General features: G+C 62.0%; 2 protein-coding genes across 2 annotated transcripts; both read left to right on the forward strand.

Annotated features, from left to right (window-relative positions):
- Positions 1-11: 11 nt before the first annotated feature.
- On the forward strand, positions 12-1,557 carry TMEM203 (transmembrane protein 203). The gene has a single exon (XM_025864921.2). It carries the CDS (start codon positions 249-251, stop codon positions 657-659), a length of 411 nt encoding a protein of 136 aa, XP_025720706.1. The 5' UTR covers positions 12-248; the 3' UTR covers positions 660-1,557.
- A 150-nt stretch (positions 1,558-1,707) lies between these two features.
- On the forward strand, positions 1,708-12,191 carry TPRN (taperin). The gene is made up of 4 exons (XM_025864910.2): positions 1,708-5,775; positions 11,134-11,377; positions 11,457-11,563; positions 11,676-12,191. Exons 1-4 carry the CDS (start codon positions 3,955-3,957, stop codon positions 11,736-11,738), a joined length of 2,235 nt encoding a protein of 744 aa, XP_025720695.1. The 5' UTR covers positions 1,708-3,954; the 3' UTR covers positions 11,739-12,191.
- Positions 12,192-13,523: the final 1,332 nt, after the last annotated feature.

The raw sequence follows: 13,523 nt of genomic DNA on the forward strand, positions 1-13,523 counted from the left end.
CCGCGCCCTGCAGGGCATGGCGTCCGAGAGAGGCGGGCGTCCGCTCGCGGCCAGTACTGGGTCTCGGGCCGGGGCCAGGGTATTGGCGGCACGCCCGGGCCGAGGGCCGGGACAGGCAGAGCCGCTCGCTGTCTCCCGCTCGCAGCAGCGGCGCCGGCGGCAGGCGCCGGCGAGACCCGCGGGGAGAGGAGGAGCAGCTCCGCCGGTGGGACGCTCGGCCGGGCCCCGGCCCGCGCTCAACCGGCGCGATGCTCTTCTCCCTCCGCGAGTTAGTGCAGTGGCTGGGCTTCGCCACCTTCGAGATCTTTGTGCACCTGCTGGCCCTGATGGTGTTCTCCGTGCTGCTGGCACTGCGTGTGGACGGCCTGGCCCCCGGCCTCTCCTGGTGGAACGTGTTTGTGCCCTTTTTCGCCGCCGATGGGCTCAGCACCTACTTCACCACCATCGTGTCCGTGCGCCTCTTCCAGGACGGAGAGAAGCGGTTGGCCGTGCTCCGCCTCTTCTGGGTCCTCACGGTTCTTAGCCTCAAGTTTGTCTTCGAGATGTTACTGTGCCAGAAGCTGGTGGAACAGACTCGGGAGCTCTGGTTCGGCTTGATCACGTCTCCAGTCTTCATTCTCCTGCAGCTGCTCATGATCCGCGCCTGTCGGGTCAACTAGCCTCGCAGAAAGGCCGGAGAGAGAACTCTGGATAGCTAGGATGCTGGACCCCAAGCTGAGGTCCCACTTCCACCGCACCAAAGGAGAAGTCTGGGTCTGAAAGCAAAGTCAGCTCCTGCCCTGGCGAGTGCCTAGTTTTCTCTATACCAATCATATGTCTAAAATTGTTCCCTCAGCAGGGCAAAAAAGAGCAGCCTTGATCCTTAAAATGTATTTCTTGTTATTTCATGCTTTGAATAGCTAATCCTGAATTGAGATGCTGAGAAGTACCCAGGCCAGACAGTGCAGAATTCCTCTGACAGTTGCAAACTGCATATATGTAAAATGCCCCGATGGGCTCTGAGTATTTTCATGGATCTTGGAAGAGTACTCCTTGTGCAAAGGCTGCAAAGCCGGACTCGGGGATTTCCTCTGCCCAGCAGCGCTGACCTAAAAGAGCCCACTGCCCCATCCAGCCAGACAAGACTTAGATGCTTGAGCTCTAAGTGGTGTTTACGAGCTTGTGTCTTCTCCCCTGAGCCACTGGGGAGGATGGCCCTTTCTTCATTCCAGCCCAGGCAGACAGGCATATGTTGGATAAGCATTGACTGGGACCCTCTATTTGTGGAGATCTGCCCGAGAGAACCTTGCTTATAAAGCACTGCTTGGCTTCCTATCCCAGTCAATTGCAACTTCTCCACCACCTTGTGGCCAGCACTGTTAGCACACCTGAGACAGATTTAGGCCTCCCTAAGGGACCAGAGAGAGGAACAGCTTTGATGCTCACAGGCACTGAGACCTGCAAATGGTCTTGGCCCACGTTTGTTGGGCTGGGGTCTTTAGTTTAATGCCAGTCAGGTGCCAAGTCAAATGAGAACGTTTGCTGAGATAAAAATAAAATAAGAATGTTTTGCTGAGATGTACAGTGGTTGCCTGAGCTCTTAAGGGTGAAACCAGATGAATGCTGAGATGCTCCCCCCTGTGTCATGTAGCTGGTTACAAAGCTGACTGTGGGAGACTGGAATGTACTAGAGCTTCATTGGTGGATGGGGGCATTCCCTCGGAGAAGCCTGTCTTCCTGCCCGGGGAGCCAGGGTGAAGACAACATAGGGTAGGCCTGTGTTGAGGCACTGCTGAATAGTTTGTGTGACATCAGAGCCTTGTCTTCCTGCCAGTGTGTGGTCTTTATAGGCCTTGCTGTGGAGCAGGGGTCAACAAACTCTGGCCTGAGGCATGTTTTTGTACTGCCCATTAGCTGAGAGTGATTTTTTACATTTTCAAAGGGTTATAAAAACAAAGACCATGTGACAGCAAGTGAATGTGGCTTGCAGTTGGCACTCTTGGCCTTTTGGGTCAAATCATTCTTTGCTTGGGATGGGTGGTGGTGCTGTTCTGAGCATTGTAGAATGTTTAGCAGCATCCCTGTCCTCTACTCGCTAGACGCCAGGAGCACCCCTCACTTGTGACAAGCAGAAGTGTCTCCATACACTAACAAGTCTGGGAGACAAAGCTGTCCCTGGTGAGAACTGCCTAAAAATAAAATATTTACTGTCTGGCCCTTTACAGAACAGATATGCAGACCTTTATTTTAGTGAAGCAGCTTTGTGACCCTCTGCCTAGAATGGATGCTGCATGGCCTGAGCCATTGAGATTCTTGCATTGGAGACTGGTCTGGTTTGTCCCACAGCTACAACCCAGGATTGGCATAATTTGTGTCAAAATCAGATAGAAGATGAACATTGCCGGTGGGTTTCCTTTATTTTTTATTTTTATTATTTAAAGTTTGTTTACATAATCTCTACAGCCAACGTGGGGCTCGAACTCAGGACCCCGAGATCAAGAGTCACATACTTCTCTGACTGAGCCAGCCAGGCACCCTGGCAGTGGGTTTTCTTTTAATGTTATTTTTAGGTTGCATGTTTTGTTGTATCCTGTTTTATTTTGTAGTTCAGAATTGAGTGATCCTGTTGCTATAGAAGTGATGAGCATAAGAAGGCTTAGTTTCCTTCGGAAAAGTGATTTGACCAGAGTCCTGAAAAGGAGACACTTGACCTCTGGAAGGCTGAAATCCAGTTTATTTTCTTGGCTTAGTAGAGTGGAAAGGAGTAAGTCAATGTTAAAGTAGTTGTAGTGCAGACCACTATGGGACCCGGAAGCTGGGAAGGCACCCCAGGTTGAAACCTGCCCGCAGCCTATGTGGACCCCCAGGTGTCCTTGGAGCCCTGTCCCTGAAAGGGAGTGTCCCACTCCTTGAAAGGTGAGTGCCATTACTGAGCAAGTGCTGAGTGCAGGAGAGGTGAGGGGAAGGCAGGTAGCATCCCTCTGTGTCAGTGCCCCCTAATCTCATCTCTCCTTGGCTTCACTGGGCCTCAAAAGTGTGGTGGGGGCTGGGAGTGAGCTTCTTCACAGCAAGGGCAAGAAAGCTGGGCCCTTAAGGTCACTGGCACCCCTACTAGCCTTGGGATGGGGGAAGTTCAGAAGATGAAAGAGGAGTGTGGGGAGGCAACAGGGTGGAATGCACAGCCTGCCTTTCGTGGCTGTCTGCATTGGAGAGCTTTCTCTGTGCCTCCTCACAGCTTCTGCACTCCTGTTCCTGCTCAGTGGGCCCTGGATGGCAAAGTGTGGGGTAGGGCTTCTGCCACTTGTGTGGACAACAGAGTGAGTTCTGGGGGCTGGCAAAAGTTAGGGGTTCCTGAGAAGCAATTCCTCAGCACTGTGTGGGGCTCCAGCATTAGCCTCTCCAAGTCCTGCAGAGGACCTAGGACCACAGGTGGGCAGTCCCTGGACCAGCGGGGACAGCTTTCCAGTCCTGGGCAGGCTCTTCTTCCACTGCGTTCTGAGCGTCAGGAACAGGTGGACTGGGTGCTGGCACGACGAGGAAGGACCGAGCCCAGCCAAGGTCACCCACCTAGCTGCGCCCAGGGGCCCGTCTGGCATTGCCGGCCTGGACCCAGCCCCGCCGGGCTCCGCCCTCCGGTCCTCGCAGGCCAATGGCGCAGAGGCGGAAGTGGGGCCGCCAATGAGCGGCGAGGGGTCGGAGGCGCGTCCAGGAGGGCCGTCCCCAATGGAAACCGGCTCGGAGACTGGCGCTATCCAGCTAGGCGCCCCGGGAAAGAGAGGTCAGGGAGAGCAGTCTCCAATCAGCGCGGCTGGCCGTTCTCGTCTGCCATAGGTGGGGCCGCGGGCCGCGGGGCGGGTCCGAGCCGGCCCCTCCCCAATAGACGGGGGCCGGGGGGCGTGGCCGCGGCGCTAAGGCCGGCGGCTGGCGGCTACCGCAGTTCCCCGCGCACGCTGGCTCCGGCGCTCGCTCCACAGCATGGCCGGCCTGGGGCGGCCGGGCCCGGGGCCTCGCGCCGCGCTGCCCGCCTGGAAACGGGAGATCTTGGAGCGGAAGCGGGCCAAGCTGGCCGCCTTGGGCGCGGGCGCGGCACCCGAGACTGGGGCCGAGGCGGGCGCGGCGGAGACCTCGGAGCCGGCGGCCGAGCGGCTCGTGCTGGCCGAGAGCCTGGGCCCGCTGCGCGAGAACCCGTTCATGCGGCTCGAATCGGAGCGGCGGCGCGGGACGCGGCGCGGAGGGGGCGAGGGGCCGGCGGGGGCGCGGCCGGTGCAGCAGCTGCTGGAGCTGTACCGCCGCGTGCCGGGTGTGCGCACCATCCACGCCGACAACATCCTCATCATCGAGTCGGCACCGGGCTTCCCGCCCGCTGGCCCCGGCCCGGGCCCTGGCCCGGCCGCCCGCATCCGCGCCGCTGAGGTGCTCGTGTACGAGGCGCCGCCGCCGCCGCCGCCCGGGCGCGTCAGCCGCCTGCTCCAGAAATTCGACGTTCTGGCCGCGCCGGTCCGCCGCAGGAGCCCGGAGCGCGGACGTACCCCGCCGCCGCAGCCACCGCCTGCTCCCGGCCCCGCCGCCCCGCGCGTGGGTGAGGGCGCCGCCTGCTTCGAGCCTGAGCGCGGTGCTACAGGCCCTGGGGCGCGGCGCAGCGACTTCCTGCAGAAGACCGGCAGCAACTCCTTCACCGTCCACCCTCGGGGCCTGCACCGCAGCGCTGGTCCTCGCCCGCTCCCCAACGAGCCTGCAGCCCCCGAGTTCCGAGCCGGCGCTGCCAACGGCCTCGCGGGCTCTGCGCCTGGGCCGGGCGAGTGGAAGCCAAAGGTGGAGTCGGGGGAGGCCCCGGTCCACCCGCCCCCCAGCCCCGGGATCCCCAGTGCCACTCCAGCCGCGTCCCTGGCCTTGCCCACATCCAGCCCTTCCAGTGCCACTCCCAGCCAGCGCCAGTGGGTCTCCGCGGCCACCAGCGCCAATGACTCCTTTGAGATACGGCCGGCCTCCAAGCCAGACATGGATAGGATCCCTGCTGGGGACCTCCAGGCCCGGGCCCTGGCCAGCCTCCGTATGAACTCGCGAAACTCCTTCCTGTTCATCCCCAAGCGCAAAGACTCTGGGGCCCCTCCTCCTGAAGGGAGGCAGGCTAGGGGGCTGCCAGAGAGAGAGGTTGGCTGGGCCTCCCAAAGCCTGGAGCTCGAAGCCCAGCTGGTGCCTGGGAGGGATAGCGTGCCTGCCGGAGGGAGGAGCCCCTTGGGGGTGGAGGAGGGGGCCTCCCCCAGGCCAGCTACTGCCCTCGTGGACCAAGCTGTTCGGCAGCAGCGGCTGTCCTCACCATTCCTGTGTGCGCCGGCTGCTGCCGAAGCTAAGCCTGCCCAGGGCCTCGGGGTTCCCAGCTTGGCCAAGAACGGCAGGGAGCCTGGGAGCCCAGGGTTGCCTGTTACCTTCATTGATGAGGTGGACTCAGAGGATGAGGTCCCCCAAGAAGCCAAACTGCACTGCTCCGGAGCTGGTGGGCCTCCTTGGTACCACCCGCACCCCACTGGGCCTGGGCACCAGTCAGGGCGCCAGCACCGAGGTGGCAACACCTTCACTGTGGTGCCCAAGAGGAAACCAGGGTCCCTGCAGACCAATGGGGAGCCCAGGCCACAGGAGGCTGAGGAGGAGGAGGCAGGCAGCTTGTCAGATCCCCCTGCCACCCTGGGGACCACATTGAAGAAGCGCTATCCCACCGTGCATGAGATTGAGGTGATTGGTGGCTACCTGGCTCTAGAGAAGTCCTGCCTCACCAAGGCTGGCTCCTCGAGAAAGAAGGTCAGTGGGGGGAGCAGGGGGGAGAGCCACTGGGTGGGAGGGAGAGTAAAGGTGACGGGCCACAGAGCTGTGGGTCTAGCAGGGGCCCGCTTCCTGGGGCACTGGGCTTGGCTGGAGGGTGGCTTGGGGGATGGCTTCTGTGTGGACCAGAGGAGACCCTGGACTGGGTGGCCACTCAGGCTTCAGGAGGGCCTGAGCTGGGGAGGGGGGATCCCTGGTTTGGGCTCTCGTAGAGCCTTAATGGCCCAGAGGGGACAGTTTGCTTCAGGTGTGCTGTGTCAGGCTGTGGGGAGGTCAGTCCAGCCAGCACCATGGCTGCCGTTCTGTTCCTGCGGCTGTATCTGGAATTGCTGGGGTACACCTGTCTCATCGTGGGTCCAACTGGAACAAGTAGTTCTGGGCCTCTTGGTGCCACACTGGCCCTGGCTTTTTGGTCTTCTGGAGTCCTGGCCTATGTGGGTCGCAGGTGCCAGGACAGAAGTGGGAAGGCACAGGAGGCCTGTGATTTGGGTGTGGTCAGATCCCTACCCCACTGTCAGCCTAGGGGTGCAGCCCTGGGAACCATTCAGTGGGAGGCTGTCAACTGCCCCAGAAGGCATGTTGGCCTGGAGCTCAGCAGGACCTGGCTTCATGCAAGTGTTTCTTGAACTCCTAGTGTGTGCCAGGCCTGGGGTGTGATGCTGGAAGCAGTGTAGACTCTCCCCCTCACTGGGGAGGATGGGCTTCAGGCAGAGACCCAGCTGCAGGACCAGGAGCCCTGCTGGAACCTTAATCCCCATCTGCCCAGTGGCCTGGAACCCTCTGGGCACAAGAAAACGTTCCTCAGATTCTTCCTGGTCATTCTAGCGTCTGGGTCCGGCCCAGGGGCAAATTCCAAAGCCAGCCCCACCTGACCCCCATCAGCGGACACGGGGCAGATGTGCCTTCCCCTGGAACTGAAATGGCGCCTGGCAGGCTTCTCCGTTGGCTCACCCCTGAAGCTACCTTTGCCACTACCCTCAAGTTCCTTGGGGCGATGGGGGTGGTGATGTGCTTTGTGTCACCAAAGCCCCCCCCCCCGTCGGTGGTGCCTGCTGGTTGTCTAGTCACGAGAGCCGCCACCTCCCTCTGTTTGCCGTGGGTTGGCCTTGCACTCCTCTTCCTCCATGTGTCCTTTCCTCCTGCTTGGGTGAGGGCATTGGTGCTCCCGCCCACTCCATCTGCTGGGACGGGCATCCACACCCAGCTGCCTTTGCACTTCCGGTGGGTCCATCTTGCCTGCCTGACCTTGACTCACCCTCTCTCTAGTGCTGTGGGCCACAGTCCTCCCACCCTTTTGCCGTGGTCCTCAGCCCTACCTCCCCACTCCTGCTCCCTGACTGTTGACCCTGAACTGGGAGGCAGTGCCTTTCCATGCTGGCCCCAAGAAGCGGAGGTGGTAACAGCCCCCCACTTTGTGGATGAGGAACCTAAGGATGGCTGGAGGTCATGGGGCAGGAATTGAGTGCTAGTTTCTGTTTCTAGAGCCCCTACTCCTTCCTCCCCCCGCTGGGGAAAGCACTGTGGGGGTCACTTGTGGCAGGGTTGGGGTGAGAAGGGCGGGAGGAGGTGATGGGAGGAAGCAGGCCCTGGCCCAGAGTGGAGAGCAGTTCAGACCAACCTGGCCCTGATCTCTATGCCAGCCTGAGGGCGTTGGGGGTCCAGATGGATTGCCTGGCAGGGCCAAGCGGCCAAGCTAGCCCTTGCCAGAGCAGCACGATCTATCGGAGGTGACTTCCGGCTTGTGAGCACTGCCCCACCCCCTGCACCAGCTGCCCTGCCCAGGAAGAGCCAGAACTCCTGTCGCGTGGGGCAGAGGCGTGGGCCGCCCGGCCTTCAGAGCAGTCTGCATTCCCTGGAATTCCTCCTGACTGTAGCCCCTGGGCATTGCTCCCACTACTCCTCCAGACCCTGGGCTGCTGGAGCACTCTAGCCAGCCTGTGGTTTGGATCATTGTCCTGCTCACCCCCCCTCCCGACTGGGGACCTTGGGGCCCACTGCTCACCTTGACCCCTGCATGGCTGGCTGACTGGGGTAGTGGTGGGAGGGGCTGGGGCCTTTCCCAGGCCGCAGGTGAGGTATGGCTCTCCCGGGCAGCCTGCCCCTGAGCCGGCAGGTCTGTGTGCCTCGGAGGGCTAGAGCCCTGTCCAGGGTGGTGGGGGCGCCCAGCTGGACAGTGTGACCTGGAAGGCCTGCCTGGGGGGACCTGTCCCCACTTGGTTGTCTCTGGGCAGAATTGCAGATGTCCCATCTGTCCCTCTCCTGACAGCCAGGCAGGGGCTAGCTGCTGTGGGGCATGGTTGCCATGCCCCGTCTCACCTCTGCCCCGGCCCCCAGGCGGTGGTTGGTGGGACTCTCCGGCCGCTCTCCTCACCCGCCTCCCACAGGGTTGTTGGGTTGGTGCTGTGGGCCTCTCCCCTTTGTGAGGTGCCGCCTGGCCAGGCTCCTGCACGTCTGAGGAACTCCTTCCCCTCCCCTTTGCCCTCCTCACTGCTTACGTGCTGGTTCTCTGCGCAGCCTGAGTGTGTCAGCGTCCCCAGAGCTCAGTCAGCGACACCCTAGGCCATCTGCCCTCACCCGTGGTGTAAGCGCCACCCCGACACCCCAGTTTTGCCGGCCGGGTCGTGGCCCTTGGCCTCGCTCCAGCGCTTGGAGCTGTGGTGCAGTTATAGCTGCCCTCGGAGGCCTGCTTCCCCACCCGCTCTTCCGCACCCTCCCACCTCCAGGCGTCCTGGCTGTGTCTCCTCTCTGCCCCCGCTTCCCGCCCTTCCCACTCCCCTAGGTCTTCTGCAGGTGCCTCCCGCCCCCATGTGGGCTCTCTAAAGCCCGGTGCCATGAGAGCAGGCTGGACCCTGCTCCACCAGCGTCCCCACTGGCAGAGGGTCTGCCCTGGGCTGGTGCTGCACTTGACTGGGGGCATCAGGAAGCAGCTGTGGGAGCTGTGGCAGAGGCTGTGTGGGGTGGTCCTGTGGTCCTTACAGCAGACTAAGTAGGGGATGGGAGCGAGGGCTGGGCGGGGGCTCACCACCAGCACGGGCTGGTTGAACCCAGCTCCCAGACCAGAGTCCAGGCTGGACGCCCTTCAGTAACCCAAACTGGGTGTGCGCAGGTGGGGCCGGGTGAGGGGGGCAAAGGGCATGTGGGAGCTGGGAGGTGGGCCAAGCCAGGAAACACCTGCCGGCTACACTTGGCGCAGCGGGCAAAGTCCCCCCCCCCCCAGCCAGGTGTGCACGAATGCCAGCCCCTGGCCACTCCCGGCTCGTCTGCCCAGGGCTAGAGGCTGGCCCCTTCCCAGCAGCGTTCGTCACAGGGTGTCCTGTGACCCAGAGACCTGCACCCACAAGGCCTGTGAGCCCCACCGGGCTGTAGAGTGTGGACACTGAAGGGGAGGTGGGATGTGACCCAAGCCCGGGGCCCCAGCTGGGCGCAGACAGTGGCCTGGGAGCACCGCCCCGCCCCTGCCTGGCCAGGCCGTGCCAGGCTCAGTGCCCCATGTCTGCCCAGCCCCCTCAGTCTCCCCACTAGGAGCTGGTCATGTGGACTAATGAGGGCACGCTAATCTGGCAGGTCCCTGGCAGCCAGCCCTTCCTTTGTCTTCAGTGGTGGGGGATGGGCCTGGAGGGCCCAGGGTCGTTGAGAACAATGCCGTGGACCCAGGGGTGACTGGAAGCCCTGTTCACTGTGGGGCCTTGGGGCAGGGGGAGGCCCCTGGGTTGGCAGTCCCATCCTGCTTGGGCTTCTGTCCTGCTAGGCCTGGGTGGGCAGGGGCAGCTGGAGGGCTGGGGTGGGCCTGTGTGGGGGCAGGGCAGCGCAGGTGGGGACCGTGGGCCTTCAAGTGACAGGAGCAAGTATTTTGCTCTTGGTTTTGCCTGACTCAGGTGGTCTGCACCTGCCTGCTCTTATCCGTGACCACTCATATGTACAGCCGGCCGGGGCCTGGGCATGAGATTTGCCCAGCGGATGTCTGTGTGTGCACCATGCTGAGATGGGGATGCCCACGGCCGTGGGGGCCGTGTGTGCACGGGTGGTTGTGGGAGGAGCACGGTAGGGTGCCAGGAACAGGTGCCCTTGTTTCTGGACAGTGGCTCAGCCTGGAATTGCCCTCTGAGACCAGTGCCGGGGGGTCCCTCTGCTGCCCCCAGGCCCCATGGTGCTTTGCCTGGGGGCCCAGCTCCTGACTCCGGCTCCTTCCAAGGAAGAAGGAGGAACTTGAGCCGGCTGCTGGTGTCCTGTGCTCGGGAGTTTAATGTTTCGAGCTCCCGTAGGGCTGCTCCCATCTGCTGCAGGCTGGTGACTCTCAGATTCATTACCAACCTGCCGGGCCTGGCTGAGCCCTGCTGAGCAAGCCTGGGGGGCCTGTGGCTGGGGAGGGGAGTCCTGCGTCAAGGGGGGCGAGGGTCTGCCTGCAGTCCTGCTCGTTCCTGACCCCACTTCCTCTCAGAACCAGCAGCCTGCTGGACTCTGAGGCCGTTGGGAGAGGAGAGGATTTGCTCAGGCATGAGATTCTGTAGCCTGCAGAGTGGACAGGGTGGACTCGGGCCACATGGGTAGTCCAGGTGGGAGGAAAGGGCCCCCACAACCCCCACTGGGAGCAGCTTTGCTCTAACGCTGACTCAGTCTGTAAAACAGGGTGATGGCCCTTGGTGCCACCTTCCCGGGGCTTAGGTGTGCCAGCCACCCTGCTTTGTCACCTTGTGGTGACCCTGGGGCTTGGGTGTGCCTGGTCCTTGCCCAGCAGTGGTGTCCATGCTGAGCTGTGCAGACAGCCTCATTCAGGTGGCTAGCCAGCCAAGATGTGAACTCAGTCCTGGAGAGAGGCCCCAGCTGACAGCAGAACTGCTGGTAGCTAAGAAGGTAGGGCCTCCCAGTATGTGGGCCCCCCAAAGTACGGTCCACCTGGACCCTGCTCCTGTCCTGGAGCTGCCACAGAAGCTTCTGGAGACCCTGAGGCTTTGGGCTCCTGCTGGTTTCGATCTGGTCCTGGGAGGGGTAGGCTACTCGAGGTGACTCGACCCTGGGCCCGGGGTGGGAAGCGATGGGTGGGGCCTGGGATGCAGGTGTTTAGACACACTGGCCCTGGGTTGCCATGGGCATCCAGACCCAGTCTTCCTGGGGTCCTTCTGGCCCCAGGCCTACAGGGTACAGGTAAAGGAGTTGTCTCTGATGAGGGGCAGCTCCTTCACCTTTCAGCTCCTGAAGGGTTGATGGCCTGCTGTGCTACCTGCCTGGGCCCGACAACCCCTACCATGTTCTTCGGGGTCACTGGGCCCAGCTCGGTCGGGCTCAAGTCCCGCTGGTGGCTAGGCAGCAGGGCCCCACTGATGTGCCTCCTGCCCGTAGATGAAGATCTCCTTCAATGACAAGCGCCTGCAGACCACGTTTGAGTACCCTCCTGAGAGCTCCCTGGTGCAGGAGGAAGAGGCTGAGGCCCAGGAGGGGGCGGAGGAGGCCGAGGAGGCCGAGGAGGAGGAGGAGTCCAGCTCAGAGGGGGTGGTGGAGAAGCCCTTTGTGCTCTTCCTGCCCCGAGCCACTTTTGTGAACAATGTGGGGCCTGAGAGCCCTCCTCTGCCAGACGGCAGCTCAGGTGAGTGCCCGCCTGTTGGAACGGGTGGCCCAGTGGGTCGCCGGGCCACACATCCACACGTGTGCCTCCCGGCTCACAGGCCTGTCCAGCTACACTCCAAAGCACTCCATGGCCTTCGGTAAATGGCAGGCGCAGACGCTGGAGCAGGCTCCAAGTGAGGCAGAGCCCGCACCAAAGGAGGTCATGGTGAGTAGGGGCGGGACTAGCAGGGGAGACACGGGACACGGGGTGGGGGGTGGGGTGGGTCTCTAACGCCTGGATGAACCCCATCCGCTCCCTCTGTGTCTCTCTCTCTCAGCTCACCCCTGCCAGTCAGAACGACCTCTCAGACTTCCGCAGCGAGCCAGCTCTCTATTTCTGACCGTGGCCCTGCCAGGATGGCCAAGGCTGAGCCCTGGGAGCTGGGCAGTGCCCAGGAGCCCTGCCCTGTTCTGCACCCCCCTTCTGCCCTGCCAGGCTCTGCCCTGCCATATCCCACCCTCCCTTCCTGGGGCCTCACAGCTGTGCTGGTGCTCGGCCTGAGCCTAGGGCCCTGGGGGCTCCTGCCTCCCCTGGGGCTGAGTCTTGCTCTCCAGCCCTGATTTGGGGGCACTGCTTATGGAGGACGGACAGGGTCCTGCTGGACACCATGCCCGGCAGCTGTCCGATGTGTGTGAAGGGCCAGCTTGGCTGCCTGTCCTCTGTGGGGCTTCAAGCCATTCCCAGCCCATACACCCCAGCAGCAGACCTCAACCCACCCACTCCCTTTGTGATGAATGGCAAGTCTTTTCTTGCGTTTGATGACGTATTCAATAAATAGCACTGGACAAGGCCACTTCTGCCTTACTGTGTGCTCCTTGGCTGGAGAAGCAGGGAGCAGGGCTGGGGTCTGGGGGGCTCCCTTGAGGCCCTGGCAGCGGGGAGGAGGGTACGTGGGAGCCTGGCTAGGACGTCTGTGCCCAGGTATGGGGGTGGCCCTGTGTGGCACCCCCACACATAACAATCCTGGTGGTCCAGGCGTTCACTCCCTACCACCCCCTTGTCTGGGAGAGGGACCTTCCTGTGAGCACTTCTGGCCTTTGGGGCCGCCCCCTCCCATCCAGGGCTGACATAGTGGGAACTGTGGTGGGAGGGGCACTTCAGGCTTACTCTCTGGGATCTGGCACTCTGGGAGTGCTTGGGAGGGGACGAGGAGCGGGCAGGGGTGGGCAGAGCCTCCTGTGTGGCTTAGAAAGCTACCTGACCCACAGGAACCTGCAGCAAGGTTGTGGCAGGCAGACTACTTCCCTGGGGTCGGTGCTAGCGGCTGGCAGGCAGACCCAGCAGATCCCGAGCGGTAATGGCAGATGCAGAGCCGCCTGCTCAGCAGCAGCCTGGAGCTGGGGAGCTGGGACTGTTTACAGTCCAGGCACTGAACACAAGTGTATCCCCCCTGAAGAGTCAAGCCCATGAGGAATGCTGCCTGGCCAAGCTTGGGAAGGAGGAGAGTGTTTTTAGTTAATGCCTGGAGGCCCAGCTGTTTTTCTGGGTGCGGTGGGCCCGGGTTTTTCCAGACCCTCTCAAGCAATACATGCTTCCCAAACCTGCCAAACCTCTCCAACCGGTAGTCATAGGGACCCCATGGGGGCTGACAGGCCAGCAGACGGTCGCAGAGAGGACTCAGGCTGGAGGACTGGGCCCCAGGCAGCGTCCTGGGCCCCAGGCAGCGCGGAAGGCCGGAAGCTTGTGTGCTTGGTGTGACCAGGGACGGTGGGAAGCAGCGGAGCCACTGGGCTAAGTTCAGAATCCTGCAGCCGGGGGGTGGCAGCCCTGTCTGGAGGCCCTGTGCCAAGAGCGTCTCTCCCTGGGCCAGGCCTTGTGCTGGTCATAGGGCATGACACAGACCAGGACCAATAAGCAGACCACCTCCCAAAGGGGAGTCTAAGTGGAGTTGGGAGAGAGGGGCCAGCAGTCCTGGTGGGGAGAAAGAATAGATGACAAGGTCACAGCAGATGCTCAAAAGTACCCTCAACTCTGTCTTCAAAGCCAACAAGTCTTGTTACAGGAAAAGCCGCTCCAGGCTTTCCTCTCCCGGGGAGGAGCCATACCACAGCTGGGCAGGGGCTCATACCCATTCTGGAGATGTCCAGCAGTCCTACCCTCAAAACATAGACCATAGGCAGTAAGG

Source organism: Callorhinus ursinus, unplaced genomic scaffold (genome assembly GCF_003265705.2).
Source record: "Callorhinus ursinus isolate GAN/ISIS: 27379988/994484 unplaced genomic scaffold, GSC_fseal_2.0 scaffold125, whole genome shotgun sequence".
Lineage (NCBI taxonomy): Eukaryota > Metazoa > Chordata > Mammalia > Carnivora > Otariidae > Callorhinus > Callorhinus ursinus.